This window comes from Centruroides sculpturatus, unplaced genomic scaffold (genome assembly GCF_000671375.1).
Source record: "Centruroides sculpturatus isolate CEXI.00-Female unplaced genomic scaffold, Cexi_2.0 scaffold243, whole genome shotgun sequence".
Classification (NCBI taxonomy): domain Eukaryota; kingdom Metazoa; phylum Arthropoda; class Arachnida; order Scorpiones; family Buthidae; genus Centruroides; species Centruroides sculpturatus.
This window is the reverse complement of record NW_019384457.1, coordinates 177,346-194,221: the sequence shown is the minus strand read 5'-3', so window position 1 is coordinate 194,221 and position 16,876 is coordinate 177,346. Positions and strand designations below refer to the sequence as shown.

General features: G+C 28.2%; 1 protein-coding gene across 1 annotated transcript in view; it reads right to left on the bottom strand.

Moving 5' to 3' along the window:
- LOC111620697 (uncharacterized protein KIAA1109-like) overlaps positions 1–16,876 on the bottom strand; it is a 185,047-nt gene that overhangs the window by 90,784 nt on the left and 77,387 nt on the right. The window contains exons 21-26 of the mRNA XM_023362685.1: positions 14,605–16,777; positions 9,746–9,863; positions 9,349–9,634; positions 5,766–6,682; positions 4,218–4,398; positions 567–2,569 (exon numbers count right to left, since the gene is read on the bottom strand). Of these exons, the coding sequence (XP_023218453.1) occupies positions 567–2,569; positions 4,218–4,398; positions 5,766–6,682; positions 9,349–9,634; positions 9,746–9,863; positions 14,605–16,777 (5,678 nt within the window). The remainder of the gene's footprint in view (positions 1–566; positions 2,570–4,217; positions 4,399–5,765; positions 6,683–9,348; positions 9,635–9,745; positions 9,864–14,604; positions 16,778–16,876) is intronic.

Here is a 16,876-nt window from a genome sequence, read left to right as displayed (position 1 = left end):
AATTATGTACGAAAATATATATTAATTTATCCCGTGTTGAAATTTTTCTCCGTTGCGTGTCGCTTCACGTTGAATTTTCGTCGATGTTAAGCCTAACGAAGACTATTGTATCGTTAAAAATTATTTTTTTTATTTTGTACAAACAAAATAAATATATTGAAAAATATAAAAACAATAAAAAATTACACTTCAGATGTTAATTTAGTATCAAAAAACGTAAAATATTTGAGTAGCCCGAGAAATAGCCGAAGATTTCAGCGTCACAGCACTAGAGAAAATTTAAATTTGCCAACTGGAAAGCTTTCAGATAACGGACGTTTCGGATAACCAGCTTTCGGATAAACGACACTCTACTGTATTATATTACTTTTTTTAATTATTTATTTATAATTTAATTTATTTTAAAATTTTAATGATGATTTTCTTTTGAAAATATATGATACATATATATTTTATTATTCAATTACATACAACAAATTAATAGCAATAAGAGAAAATATTGCTTTTATTTATGATAATTTATAAAAATAAATAATATTTCTGTAATATTAATTAATAGCACTTACCTTTCATTAACAGTTTTTGTTTCTGGCATAGTATCATACAAATCCAACAAGTAAAACATGGTTCTCCAACATCTTGGTTGATAATCTTTTATATCATCAAGGAATGTGTGGTCAGAAGGAGGAGCAGAACAGGACTCTGGAATATCTATGGCAACTGAATCACTAAGAGTAAAACTCAATGGACTAGATGGACAGTCATCTTTCGAAAGCATTTCTTGCAGGTTTGTATAGCCTTTACTACTAGCACGAAGCCTCTGTGATAATGTATGAGGTCGTCTAATTCCAACTGAAAGACTTGTTACACCGCTGGTAGATTTTGTTGGTGTAGCAAATTTTGAAGATAAAGTTGGTCGTGGTGAGTGAGGGCGATAACTTTCACTCTGACTCTCTATTGATGAGGAACATTTTTTCTTCCCAGTTTTCATGCTTCCCTTAAGAGAACTTGGTCTATTTGCTTTTAATTCTAAGCGTGTTTCTTTTACATTTTCATACATTGTTGAAAACTGATGGAGTAATCTTAGAAGAGGCATATTAACTTGCTGAGCAATGAAATTAGCAACAATATTAAAATTTACAATGGTTGTTATTTGTTTCAAATTCTTTGTCCCTAAGAGAAGGGCAGCATGAGCATACTGAATATCAGTTTCTTCCTTTTTTTCAAAATTTCTTGTCTCTCGTAACTCCAAGTCAATGGAAAATTTATCACAGATAAATGTTGGTGTATCCATGCTAGTATCAATAAAAAATTTTCCATGAGTGGAAATTTGTTTTCGAGCAGTTTTCTTTTTATGTCTTCCACTGTTCTGATATTCCGATTCTACAATATCAATTTTTAATAAGTCAATTATTCCAGATAATGTAATTTTTGGCCCAAAATTAGTATAAAAAAGAGAATCTTGTGATTGATTCTGTATACCTAAATTGCTAAGAAGGGGTTGAAAAATTATATGAGCATCTGCCACCTGAACTCCTAATGGTACAAATGTCATAGTAGGTGGAAATGAATGTAATTTGCTAATTTCAGCCTCCAAACTATTTTCAGATGTTAAAGTATTCATTTTAGAATCATGTTCTGTATTATCTAAAAATTTTTGATTTGTTAATAGTCCTGTATTATTTACATAGTCTTGTTGTCGAGCCATCCAATTATAAAGGTCTTCATCAACTGGATGTTCACTAGAATCCATAAAATTTCTTCGTGGTGTACCAAGGATTGAAGATGGTAAATTAGGTTCAATACTGGATAAACTCCAAGTTGTTGATTTCAAACTTTGATGACTATCATTTCTTTTTATGCGTGAAGGATTTGTAAAGCCATATTGTGGAAGTATAAAACCATTATTTCTTCCCAGACTTGTGCCTACTCCCCCAGCATATCGTCCTGGAGAATCTAATGGTCCTCCTAAAAGAGGAAAAGCAACACTTGCTCTAGTTGTTCTAGGAGGATAACTAGGTAATTTTTTTTTATTTTTTCTTGAAAGTGAATTTGTACTTAATCCTCCTTCTAATAAATCCTGTTGACTATTACTAGATCTTGATGCTGATTCTGGACTTGAAAAACTTTTTATAGTCTGATCTAAAGTTGCATTAGTTTTTCCTCCAACAGCAACAGACCCACCTTCTGCCATTAATAAATTTGTTGTTTCATCAGTTACTTCACATTCATCTAACTGTGTTCTTTCACCTTCTTCTTGGAAACTATGAGAAAGTTCAGAAATAGGTAAAGTAAAAGAAACACCAAATGGTCTAGCATTTTTACGTAATCTCATGTTTTGTTCCACAAGTAATGGCATGTATAATATGTTTTTCCATTGACGACTCAATGCTACAATACCTCTCTGAAGTGTTTTTACTGGTGGAGTGAAATCTGGATGCAGATTTTCTTCGATAGTATCTATATTTGTTTGTATTAAATAACGCCTTAAAACAATAAGTAACTGACATGATGGATCTTCTTGAAGTGTTTTGGAAAGAGCTGTTAATTTGTGCACCATATATTTGCTCTGAAAGGAAAAAGGAAAAATATATATATATAGTTAATCATTTAAACTCAAATTATAATTAAGCAATACAATAAAACATATTTTAACATGTTAACAAAAACCTGAAAACAAAAATATAAGGTACAATAAAAAAAATCAGATTTGGTCTGTAAAGATTTTAATACTTAACTAATTTAAATCTAACCTCTACCCCCTTTAAAGTAATTCTTCATTGCATTTATACAGCAATCTCACTGCTTCTTCTATGCTTCAGATGCTCCTTGGAAGTCGCTGTTTTAAAAAATTCCAAAGCACCTGTTGTGATTTAAATTAGAGCTCCTCAATCATATCAAAATGCTACTCCTTGAGCTTCAATTTCATTCTGGAGAACAAAGAGACTTTTAAGATGCTAAATCTGGCATGTATAGAAAGTGGGAAAGACTGATCGTGTTGTTTATCATCAAAAACAGTTGCATTTTGAAGGCTGTATATGCAGGAGCACTGTTATGACAAAGGAACCAATTTCAGTTTCAACATCATTCAGATCTTTTGTGATCAAGATTGTTACACTATCATCTCAAAATGTTGCAGTAAAAGTTTGAATTCACTGTCTGACTGAGAGGAAAAATTCAAGTACATAATCTCTTATGATTGGAAAAACAAACAACATACTCTTTCTCATGCTCCTGACTTGCCTTGTCTTCTTTGCTCTCATTCATAGTTCATTGTCATAGGTCTTCTGAAGCATTTCAATGATCTCTTAACAGACTTCTCAGGTTTAATTAAAATTTTTACATTTTCTCCCTTTTCCCAATTTTAAACTTTGTTCTAAGTAGCAACACAACAATAACAAAATATTTAAAAAAAAAACACAAAACCTAACATCACTTCACAAAGTAATGCTCAACTGTTTAAGGCATCAATCTTTGGTGACAAAAAGAATGTACTTTGTTTTATCATCAAACAGCAGAAACAGTGATTTAACTTTTTGATCACACCATGTATAAAATTTAATTCTAAATACATATATATTTTTCTAATAAATCATGAGCATTATCATAAAACACATAAAATGGTTTTAAAATGCAAGTATATTTATCCACAGGAATTTAGTAAATTTATATGAATTAATTAATATTTCATCATCTTTCAGAATACTAAGTCAAGCTTCTTATAAACAGTTAAAAACCAAAATACACTCAAAAAACCAAAATTCAAGCAGTTTATAACACTAACTTTTACTGTATAAATAAAAACAAATGTTTCAGTCATTTTAAAAGAAATCTTCAAGTTTTTAAAACATTGAAATCATTTATTTGAATTTTATTTATTTAGATGATAAAAGTCAATGTTATCATCTAAATAAAAGTAAACTGTTGGATTTTTGATTTATTGAATGTATTTAATTTGAAGACACTTAGTTAACAGAGGTAGTTAAATATAACATCCTATTTTAATTGTTTAGATAAAGTTTGATAATGATCCATTTTTCCAACACATCACATCAGCAATCCACTACAATACAATCAATCCACATAGAAACTTAATATATTTTATCTATTATAATTACAATTTAAAGAACTTAAATTTATAAATAATTTAGCTTTGATTAGAAATCTTGATTATATGTTTATATTTTAACATCTAATTAAAAACATTAAAAACATACCTTTACTGGCATATGTATACTTGGTGTATCTAGTGCTTCAACCATAAGACATGTTACTATTGTAAAAACTCTATGAAGATATTCTCTAATCATTTTACGAATCGATACTGCTAATCGATCTCCAGGTTTCAACCAAGCATTAATAGCTGGAGATGCAGTACTTAATAAATGCCAATCAAGTCTGAAAATATTAAAAATAATTTTATATGATTTTAATTATTTTAAAAAACATATACAATATACAAAGAAAAAAAGATTATTTTATCAGCAAAAATGAAACCTTTCATCTATTTCAAAATCTGTAAATATAGTTTTATTATATCTTTCCAACAGCTTAACCCAAAAATCAGATTGATGACTCTTACATTAATAATAAAGTGTTAAATTTTTTAATGATTATATACAATTTAGAGAAAACAATAAAAAGAAAATTATTTTAATGAATCCCAATAATTTTGCTTTTATAAACAAATGTTTGTATATATTTTTAATTCCAAAAAGTATATATGAACATTATTTTTGGGAATAAAATTTTATTTTATATGCAGGAAAAATTTTACACTTGTAGAGTTATTCTTATACTAATTCAAAGTTATACTAATTCAAAATTCAAATTTATAGCTACATATTTCAATTTAAAATAGCCAAATCACATTGTTTCCATTATAATTATTTAATTTTTTATAGAGTTAGATAGAATCATAAAAATAGCTGGGCCATTATAGTTTTTCAAGCATTTCAAGAACAATGTAACTATGTTACTGAGAAGTTTGATAAAGAATGATGAGAAGTTTGATTCTTTGTTAACAAAGAATATTTCGTAAACTTTAATAAACCTTAATTGATATATTATTCAGAATTTTGATTTAATTATTATAAAATTTTAATTCAAAATTATTATCAGAATTATTAAAAATCCATTGCTGCATAAGCTTTATTATAAGAATCAATTTAAACTAAATAAAATTTTAAGAATTCAAGAATCTTAAAAATTCAACTGGTTTAATGATATTCATTATATCCTTAAAAATTTGTTGGATATAATCAATTTTACTTTATATGATTATAAAACACTCTTAATATAAGATCAACTCAAAAATGAAAAAACTTAATTATTTTGGTGTTAAATAAATGATATTTTTAATAATTCAAAGATAGTGTTTCAATCTCATATATAATATCTAGTATCTAGTTAGTAAGAGGTTAAAAAACCTGCACAAATAGGCTGATTCCATTTATAAAATAGGATAGACAGAGTATACTCCACAGATTTTACCTTAAAAAAGAAACCAACTCAGTTTTTTTATATCAAATAAACAATACTTTTAATAAATCAGTTAATAACAAATTCATTTAACACTGAAAAACTGTTTTTTTAGTTAAAAGTTTGTAGTATATACAACTCGCCTGTCCTATTTTATTTATATAAGGTTAAAAGTTAACTTTATTAAATATTAAATATTAAAATTAAATTTAACACATTCAAAATTAACTTAATAACAAATTATGTTTAAACATATTTTAAATATAAATAAGAAAGTTATTTACCTTGTAAAATCTATTTTTCTTGTATTTGGAGTCCTTGGAGGAGCAGCAAAATTAAACCATACTGTTTTTAACTCCATAACAAAAGATGAAGCATCTCCTTTAATATCACCAGTGCAACATTCTTTATCTGAACTATTATGACTACCACATTCAGAAACATATGATGGAAAAGACACTTTTGTATCCCAAGATGCACCAGATGCATCGGATTTTTGACTATTTTTTGATGGAGATTGTTCATTGTGTGCATTCTGTGCATTATCATGTCCAGAATTTTTTGCTTGTACATCAGATTTATTTTTTGATTGTTGAGCAAAATCATTTTTAAAACCTAATCTCTTTACAAATTTTAAAGAAATTTCTTCTAATCCACATTCAAACATTATAAAACCCATCTTCTCTTCATCAAATATTTGATCCCATTCTTGTTCTAAACATGAATCTTGCTTATCACATTGTACTGAATTTGATTTTGGCAACACAGAAATTTTTTCAAATGTAAAAGCAACTTTACTTTTATGATAAGGTATAACTGTCAACATTGCTTCCTTTAGTATAGTACTACTATTTTTAAGTCTTCTTAACTGAATATGTATACACATAATAGAGATTGAGAATACAGTTTCTTGTTGTTGAGTTTCACTTGTTTCCACAGTAACCATGTCAGTAGGAAGAGAATCAGTTTTACTTTTCTTTGATGAAATTTCAGTAATTTTTTGATGTAATCCAGCAGTGTTACTATTATCAGCAAATGTTTGAATTGCTTTTCTAGCATGATGACTGTGAAATATTTGAATTGATGTATTGTCAAAACATACAGCCAAAACAGACACACATGTCAAATCTTTCAGGTTATCCAAAGCAGAAAAAGAGATAACTTCTTCAACAATGGCTGCTTGAATTATACTGACATTGACCTAAAAATAAATAAATTAAAGCAATTTTATAAAACAAATTTTATGGTTTTATCTTTTCATTTCATATTAAATATAAAAACAAAATTTATATAAAATGAAGAAAGATCAAACACAAAATCAATAAAAATTTTAATAAACATTAAGATGAAAGTTAAATAAAAAATAGTGATTAATATACTGTATATAATAACTGAAAATAAATCTTAAAATTTAAATAATGATAATCCTCATTAAAATGATATTAGGTATAAGCAAATGATAAAATTTGTGAAATAATTGATAAATTCAGTGATTATCACAATTCAAATCATTAGGCTATTATATAATAAACAAGTAAAATGAAAATATAGTATATCTGGAGTTATAATCTGCAAAGAATTTGGACGGTCACCTTTAAGCTGCTGTTATATCAAATCATTATTAAATTTTTGGCTTTTTTTGTTGAGACTACCTGAAGATGATTTACAGTGAAAAGTTTACAATTTTCAATGTGAGGAGATATCTAAAGGAAAAGACTACACTTGGCTTGTTTCCTTTAAAAAATTTCTGGATAGCTTGGGTTTTTTTATATATTTTCAATGCTCAGTCCTCTGATTTGGTACAGAGTTGTTCAGCTGATATTATACAGACTTATATTGATACAGTAGAACCTCGAAAACTCGTTCCTCGATAACTTAGCACTCCGGATAACTGGTCCACACCTTGGCAGGGCGAAAAAATCCTTAGTTAATTAATTTTCATTATAGACAGCTTTATAAAAGTATAAAAGCTCTCAAAGTATTTTTCTGAGGTCTGTCTTATCAGGTAAATTACTGTACACAGTGTATTCATTAATTTTCATTTTCATGTAGTAAAGTACGTAGCCTTCATAAAGTACGTAGTTTTCCTTTGTTTAAGGGTATTTGGGCAGTTTATTCTCTGTTATATTCTGTACAAGTAAATACTGTACAAGTACAGTACAGTATTTTCTGAGGAAATACTCGTACTTATTTTTTTTAACCCCATTCCCGATAACTCGGCATTTTCACAAACTCGGCCACCCTTCGGTCCACATTAGGTCGAGTTTTCGAGGTTCTACTGTATAAGATTACAACAGGCTAGGTTAATACTTGGTACCTTGTTAAGCTGTGATCTGTCTTTATCTTGGTCTCCACCACTGTAGCTTTTACATGTAGTGAACTATCATGCTAAATCATTAATTTTACAACTAAAATATAACAAATACCATTTATTACTTCTTTGTAAATATATTAATTTAGATATTACTAAACCATGCACCTTTTGTGATGTTATTCCTGTGTTAGAATGGTAAAAATTTTTTTTGTATCTTGTAGAGTTCTGGAGCTTTTCTGTAGAAAATATTTGGCAGTTATGGAATTATTGTAAACTATTTAGAGTCTCCAGTTATTAGTTATATGGGAGTTTGTAAAATTTTTTATTTCTTTGTGAAAGTTTATAAACAGCTTAAACTAATTTGTACATACATTTAAAGTTCCTCTTGTACAAAATAAATATAATAAAGTTTATTATTATTATATCAATAAAAATGAATACACCTAAGATATTATCTTAGAGGTAAGTAGTGTAAATGGTAACAAGTTTTCTTATCAGGCAGAAAATTAAATTATATTCCAAAACATTTAATTTAGAAAATTAAAATATTAAATTTATTAATAATATTGAACTTATATCCATATCATACGATAATTAAACAATCTAGTAAAGTTTTACAATAGTTAAGTTTGATATTAATAACAACTAGTCATAGGTTTACAACATTTAATATTAAAATAATATGATTATATAAAAGTCTATTGAAATTTGAATTACAATAAACTTTTGAGATTACCTTATATTAATAAACTTTTTATAAACTGTAACTATATTTCTAGAAAATTCATTTAAGTGATAAAAGTTTGACTAATACATGTTATTGCATACAAATAAAATCTGACTCAGAAAGTATTAGATACTATATTTACTTTTACTTGCACATAAGACAATCTCACATATAGGATGAGGTGTGACTTTAAAGATCAAAATAAAGAAAATTAGATTTATTAATACAATTCTAATTTTATTTCTTTTAATCATAAATAAAATATCAAATGCACATAAATGCACACATTGTCCTGCAAAAATTACTGTCATTTTAAACTTTAAGGAAAAATCTTGTAAAATAGACATCATCATTTGTTCATGTAAAGCTGGACAATAGTGAACTTTTTTTGCCCATTCTTAACAGACAAATCCACTCTCCATTGATTACACTTATGAGTTTCTCCAAATTCTGATTTTTGAATAATCGCCTGTTTTTCCATGGGAATAGATTAAAACATATATCAGGCTCTCGTGTGATTTTAAAATTTCAATTTGGAATTCAATTCAAAAGATTTGCTCTACCTATTGCTATTCATCTTTACTCATGACAATACACAAGAACAATTCAAATGACCCAGATAAAATACTTTTGTTTTCAAACACCAAAGAGTGAATATCCAGTAAAAATGCTAATACACGGTTCAGAAAAATTATTGCAAAAACGCAAAGAATCCTTTGCTCGCTCATATAGGACTCCCTAGGTTTTTGAAACAGTAAAAAGTAAATAAAAATCTCATCTTATGTGCAAGTAAATAAGGTATATAAAATTGGATAAAAAATCTCACCTTTGATATGTGAATTAAAGAACGTAAATGATTTACTCTCGTTTCTTCATAGTTGCTTCCAGAGATAATATTATCTGCACTTCCTAGGCATTTTTCATTGTCATTAATATCTTTTTTCCATCCAAACTTTTCTAATAATTGTGCTCTTAATTGTGCTAATTGAAGTACTTTTTCTTTTTTTAATTGATTTTGCTGTTGGACATTATGAGAACACATAACATGTAGATGATTAATTATTGTAAGTGGATGAAGTCCAGCCAATGTTGGAGTTATTACATCAATAAAACTATAAAATAATTTTACACAAACATTCTAAAACTTAAGGATTATTTTTAATTATAAAATTTAAAACTCTAAAATATATAGCATAGAAAGGTATAATTAAGACAACACAAACCTTTTTAAACTTTCTAGCATTAAAGGTGAAATCATAATATGTATATCACCTTTTAGCTTTATTATCAATGCTGTTTTTGAAGCACACAATGGAATTCCATTCATCATATCTTCTTCACCTTCAAATTAATATTTAAGACATAAACTTTTATGTATTTTAAATATAACAATTATAAGATTTTAGAATTTATATTTTTATTTTAAAAAGTTAAATGTACTCTAATTAAAGTATAATATTACACTTCAAAAATATTTTAGAGTTAAAATCCTTCCAAACTAATTCATTGAATATAATTTATGCATATGAACAATATAAATACTGAAATTAACTAAAATTATATTATAATTTTAAAACTTATTTTAAAGATTTAGTTTAAAATTAAACATTTTTATTCTATTATTATTAATTTTATTAAGAATAGTACCATAAGCTATTCTTTACACTACAGTGTTCTTTTACCATTTGTCAATTCTAATTAAGAAATTCAATAAAATGAAAACTTTCAAAGCAAAATTCAAAATTACAATTAGCAAATAGAGAACAACTGTGCTGCAAAAATAACAATCATTACAGAAGCTTTATTATAAAAAGTTCAATAAAATTCATGTTAAAATGATGTCAATTATCATAAATTCATGTGTAAAAATACATTTGGAAACAGATGCAAATTATGCAATGGCACTAATTATCTGCTGATTTTAACTTGCAATTAGAAACTCTTCCAAACACATTTTCTTTTATTTAAAGTCATCAAAAGTATCTTTAGAAAACATGTAAAATTCTTTACATGCCAGACACTCATCCCAATACAAATGACATGCCTCACCTTTAGTTCTCTCCCACTCATTTTCTGTGCTAGCCATGATTTAATTGATATTATTAGACACTTCTACTAGAATTTGTATCTTAAAAGCAAACACTTCCCCATGTCTATATAATAACTCTCAGAAAACTGTTTAGAAGCTGAGCAATTGACTTTCAAACCTGTGTCAATGGATAACAACAACATTAAAATTTTAATTAAATTTCTTATGACTGCTGTTATATATATATTGTAAAGTCTTTGTAAATCCGCACTTAACAAAGACTTTACAATATATAAACATTAAAATTATTTTCTGTTTAATTTGTTTTAAACAGAAAATAATTTTAATGTTGTCGATGTAACATTTATTGTTGTTATTATTATTTGTTTGTAGTTGTCGAATGAAATACAAAGTTTTCAGAGTAATTTTTTATGAGCACTTAGTCAGCCTTCATTAAGAGACATCACTCAATAATTGTAAAGTTATAAACTATCTTTTTATTGCTATAAAGTGAATTTTGATTACTAAAATAATTATATACATTTTAAAACAATATCAAGATATTGTTTAAAAAATGTATATAATTATTTGATTGTCCAATGTTTCATCATGTTTACACACAATAATATTACTTTTTAGCATTTTTCTAACAAAATTGAAAGTAAAGATGACATTACCATTTTAACTCATTTGCTTCATTCTTAAAGTATACAATATAAAAAGCTGTTATTTTTAATTAAAATAGCATTCATATGCAATATAAAATATTATTAAATAACTTAAATTTTATTATTGTCTTAATTTTAATCTTTGTGTAACATTTTCAAATAATTGAATGAGCAAAATTTCAGCATCCTATTAATGTGACCTGACAATTACAATCCATCGGGTCTTTATTGTATAAGAAAGCACATCTTTTGTTGAATGAAGTAAAGCTCTCTATTGTGAATAAGAACTGAGTGATCTACTTTAAAATCCATGTCATCAGATATTATCAATATTAAAATTTTCTATTTAATTAATAGAAAAATTAATTCTATTAAATAATATTAAGGAAAACTATTATCCAAACAAAAACATCTGAGATGTAAAAGAATTGTGCCAAGTAAAAACTAATGACAATTTAGACGGCAGCCAAATTTTTTTCTTGGGAATTAAGGTAAGTTGGCACTTTATTATTGTTTTAATTAAAAACAACAGCTTTTTATATTGTATACTTTAAGAATGAAGCAAATTGTTGTTGGATCGTACACATAATATGGAGCAGTATAGCAAAGAAATAATATACAGAGCTATGGAGCTCTCCATCGTTCAAGACATGAAAGACATAAGAAAACGGGAAAATACAAGCTGGTATGCAACAATTTTAAATTACCCAGTAAATAATAATTATATATGGACGAATCTAGCTTTTAACATCAAAAAGTTTTTTATACAGATTAGGTTAAATAAAAACGGAATAATTATAAACGATAAATATATAGACTATACCCAAACTATATGTCCAAATTGTACAAAAATGTTATCTAGAGTTCATATTATATGTGAATGCTGTAATGAAAAAGATAAACTACAAAGGCTCCAGATGGGACTGCTGACTAACTGTAATAGTGAGAAGGAGATGTTTAATACTTTTGACAGAGCTAATACTAACACGATTTATATGTTATATAACTATGTTAAACAATTCACTAAATGATAATTATAACAAAATATTAATGTAACTCTATAGATCTGTAAATAGTATATATCAGTGTTGTTAAGACATGATTATATGTGATGTTAATATGCATTGTTAAAAAAAAAAAAAAAAAAATCAAACGCCCTTGTAACAGGCGAAAGCCTTTTACGCCAAATAAAGATGATTATGATTATGATTATGATTATTATTGTTTTCTACATTCCACTTTCAAGTGCCAAACTTATCTTTGCTAAATAAAAACTCTCAAGAAAAGAAAATTTGACTGTCATCTAAACAGTCATAAGTTTTTACACAATTTTTTTACATATCAGATGTTTTTATTTGGATTTCAATTGTTTTTGGTAATGATTATGTTATTACATCAAGCAGGGATGTTAAAAGATGTTACTGGGCCCAGGGAAAAAATTTACATAAGCCCCAAATAAATAATTTAAAAATTTACTTTAAGTTTTATTTTTATGGATATATACTTTTTGTAAAATAAAGAACAATCGTTATTATTAAGAATTTTATATTATAACAGTGCTTTAGTAGTAATTAGGGTGTAAAAAAACAAATAGTAAAATGATGTCTGACTCATCAATAACAGGTCCTTGAAATTTTATCTCATCATCATTATCCCCTGTTGCCAGTCCTGATATCACGACATAAGAGGATGATGTATAGTTCAGTTGGTGCTCGGTGACAGACACTAACCAAATGTTTTCAATACACCATTTAGTAAAATCATTATAAAAAAAAAGTTTTAATTTGCATAAACTTGAGCTTTTTTTATTCTGGATAACATTTTGAATAAAAATCATTCATTTCAACGCAATTTTACCTTTACAAGTATAAAATTAAATAATAAAAGTAAAATACCTCTATAGCGAACCTCCCTGAACTTATGGACCCAGAAGTTTCACAAGCACCTCACTAATAATAACAGAAGATTACATTTAAAATTTGAGCTTTTTAGATCCAGCAGTTTTTCTCCAGAAGCATCTGCGGTGATAGATGAAGAAAAAGAAAAAAATACAGCTTTTTTTTTTTGCAATTTTTGCACTTTTCAATTACTTATATTTTGGCAATCCCTTTGTAGAAAAATCTGAAATTTGCACACTACCTAAGAAAACAATTATCTTTTGAACAAAATATTCAAAATTACTTTAGGTATTTGGGCAGAGAAATCGACCCCAAAAACTGGTAACTCTGATTCCTGTATCAAGTAAAAGTCAGTCAGTGACTTTTTACTTGACACAGTCACTGCTGTGACTCTCAAATTAGTAAATAAAACAGAAATAATGCAATACAATTAAAAAGTTTTGCCATTTAGCAGCCATTTTGTATTTTTAATGCAAATTCAGTCTCAGTATTTCATTTTTCTGTTTCATTTTAAAAGTACATCTTTAATGAACTGCTAATGAAAGTGAGACAAACAAAAACAATGTTTAATATTTAAAATTATACACTCTAAACTGTATAGTTATTAAACATGCTTTCAATGGACATTCCAGAGGTAAAGGATATACATTGGTGCAAGCTATATGAAGGTTCTATTAAAATTCTGGCAATTTTCTATAAGGTACACACCAATGCAGGCTATCCACATAAAATTATGGTATGGTAAAATAAAATTCAGCTATTGGAAGACAAAAACAATTTCAGCTTCACTTTACACATTTTCTACATAAAATCTGTAATTGGGAGGTAGTATTGTTTCAACAGTTTTAACAGAAAAATTGAATGCAAAAANTCAACTGCAGAGATGCCACATACAATGCTCTCGATTCTTTTACCACATACAATGCCCATAAAATTCGTGTATTCGTGTACAGTACCTTCGCTAGGGCGGCCGGATGGCCGAGTGGTCAAGGTGGCAACCTACCGCTCTGGGGGACTCGGGCTCGAATCCGAACACGTTGAAAAATCCCCAGGAATATTTCGGGGGGTGGTCCGTTCGGTTATGTCGGACCCCGCCCCTCACCACCCGGCAGCCCTATCGTGGGCCTGGCCGAACCCATAATGGGCTTGCAAAAAGAGACCCTCTTAGTGCCCACAGGGTGGAAAGAGTTAAAAAAACAAATTAAAATAAAAAAAGTACCTTCGCTATTCGCCTGCTTTCGTACCAATTCGGTAGTTACCGAACAATAGCCCAAAACAATATTTTTACGACTGTAAATTTAAGTAAGGTTTTATGTATATATTTTTCAATTTTAGTTGTTGAGATTGAAACCCATAATGGGCTTGCAAAAAGAGACCCTCTTAGTGCCCACAGGGTGGAAAGAGTTAAAAAAACAAATTAAAATAAAAAACTTTGATAATTCAAAAAATTTAGATCTAAGTTTTAAAAAATTAAATGAACAACATACTTTTATTTCTGTTATTTTTTGCATCAACTTCCTTATGAAGAGAACCAGGAGAAAATTCTTCTTCTGCATGAGTTGATGTTGATTTCTGAGTCCAAGAATATTGTTTTCCATACCCAGGAACCTTTGATTTGTCCACCATATGTATTGTAGTAAACCCTTCTGTTATCATAGAAAATTTTGGTTTCCATCTTGTTGAAAATCTTGAAAAAAGATGATCTCTATTAGGTCCACATTGAGTAAGACCAGTTTGATGAGATAAATGAGAAGGTGGTGGTGATTCGTTCCATTGATTACAGTGATATTGTGACATATGAGCAGTATAACAAGACATCAGCAAAGGTGAATCTATAATTGCTTTATCCATTTGATTATGAAGATCAACTAGAGCAATATCTTCTTGTGATGACATTGCTGATATAAAAGACATACTTGAAACAGAATTAGAATCAGAAGGATCATGATGTGTACTATTTGAAGGGGTCCTATGTAATTTTGAAGTTTGCTGATCACTATCACTTGACTGCTGAGAAGGCAATTCTTGAATATCATGCAATGATCTTCTGTTATTGGCAACAATTTTTCTATCTATTGTCCCAGAATTTGTTTTCAGTGAAACGTGTCTTATCTTCTCAGATTCTGATCCATTCTCGTCAGTATTTGCAGAATCAGATGCTAACATTGAACATAACGCTTCTTCATCAGCAGAAAAATACATATCTGAAGAATGTGTTGATTCAGTAGATACTGCACGCCTGACAGAACGAGGAGAAAAACTTCTAGAAGCTATATTTGCAAGTGAATGGCGTGATCCTAAAGTATCACGACTTCCTGCTGGCCATCCATTTAATGATGTCCTAGAACTATGACGATTTTGTGATGGACTAGGACTGTTACTCCTCTCTCTACTAGTAAGAGAATTTGAAGGTTCAGAATATTTTTCTTCCTTCATTTCTTCTTTATCAGAAGCTGTATTATTATTATTATTATTATTAGTATTATTGTTGTTGTTGTTGTTGTTGTTGTTGTTGTTGTTATTATTATTATTATTATTATTAGTAATGGTGGTGGTAGTACTGGTAGTAGTAGTATTAGTAGTTGTAGTAATAACAGTAGTTGTAGTAGTAATAGTAATAGCAGTAGCAGAACTTGAATTTTGTTCTTTAGAAGTAATTACATCAGCATAATTATTCCCAGAAGTTGTACTCTGATTTGAAGATTGATTTAATAACTGAAGCACAGTAGGTGGACTATTTGCAGTTGACATGTGTGTTGGACTGCTAAATTGTCTCATTATACGTCTATTCTGCAGATTGCTTTTTACACCAGCTCCAACTGCACTATCCCAAGTATTTTGTCTTATCTGAATTGATTCACCAGCAGTATTTTGCAGCATAGTTTTACTTATGCTTAAAGTACTTGCAGTTGCATTATTTTCATTATTACTTCCTACAGATATTCTATCTTTTCTATCAATCATATGTTCTTTACTTAAACTATTTCTTTGAAATATTTCTGGAGTTTTTGGACTAGTATGCCCCATATATCCTTCCGTGAAAACAAAAGATTCTTCTGAATTTGCTCTGTTTATAGTCATATCATCATGACTAGAATATTTGGGTATATTAAATACATATTCTCCTTTATGTAATAAACTTTCCCCAAAACCAAGGTTATCATCATTAAAAATATGATATTTTGCTAAATTAGTCCATCCTTTATCTTCCTGCAAATCTTGGATATGAAAAAAATGAATGCCATTTTTATTGCTACCAAAAAATGCACAACCTCCTACACAACCACATTTTCCCACAGCAGCAGAAAATACTGGATTGTTGCTGGACTCTGTAGACCAAAGAAACCACAATCTTTTAGTTCTAAAATCATGAATTTGAAGAAATTTTTCTTGCTGTGCAGCCTTGTCTTTTTGAAGCTGTGAATTAGCAGCATCTACATAAATTGGTCCTAATGTAAAACTTCCTACTTCTAACCAAATTTCAGATTGATTTGTCTGAGAATTTTGTCCATGACTAGCTATACTGTAAGCTGATGAGCAGACTAAATTAGAACTTATTTTTGAATATTGGCGAATATAAATATGAGATATCAGAGCACTTAAACCAGAACTTATTTGATGACCATGCAGATTGCATGTTGCCATTCTAATTGGATAGATCTGAAATAAATAGTTTATGTTAAAAATAAATATTTATATGATAAATTGCAATATTGTAACTATTTATTAATACAAAACTTTAATCAAAAACATTTTCAT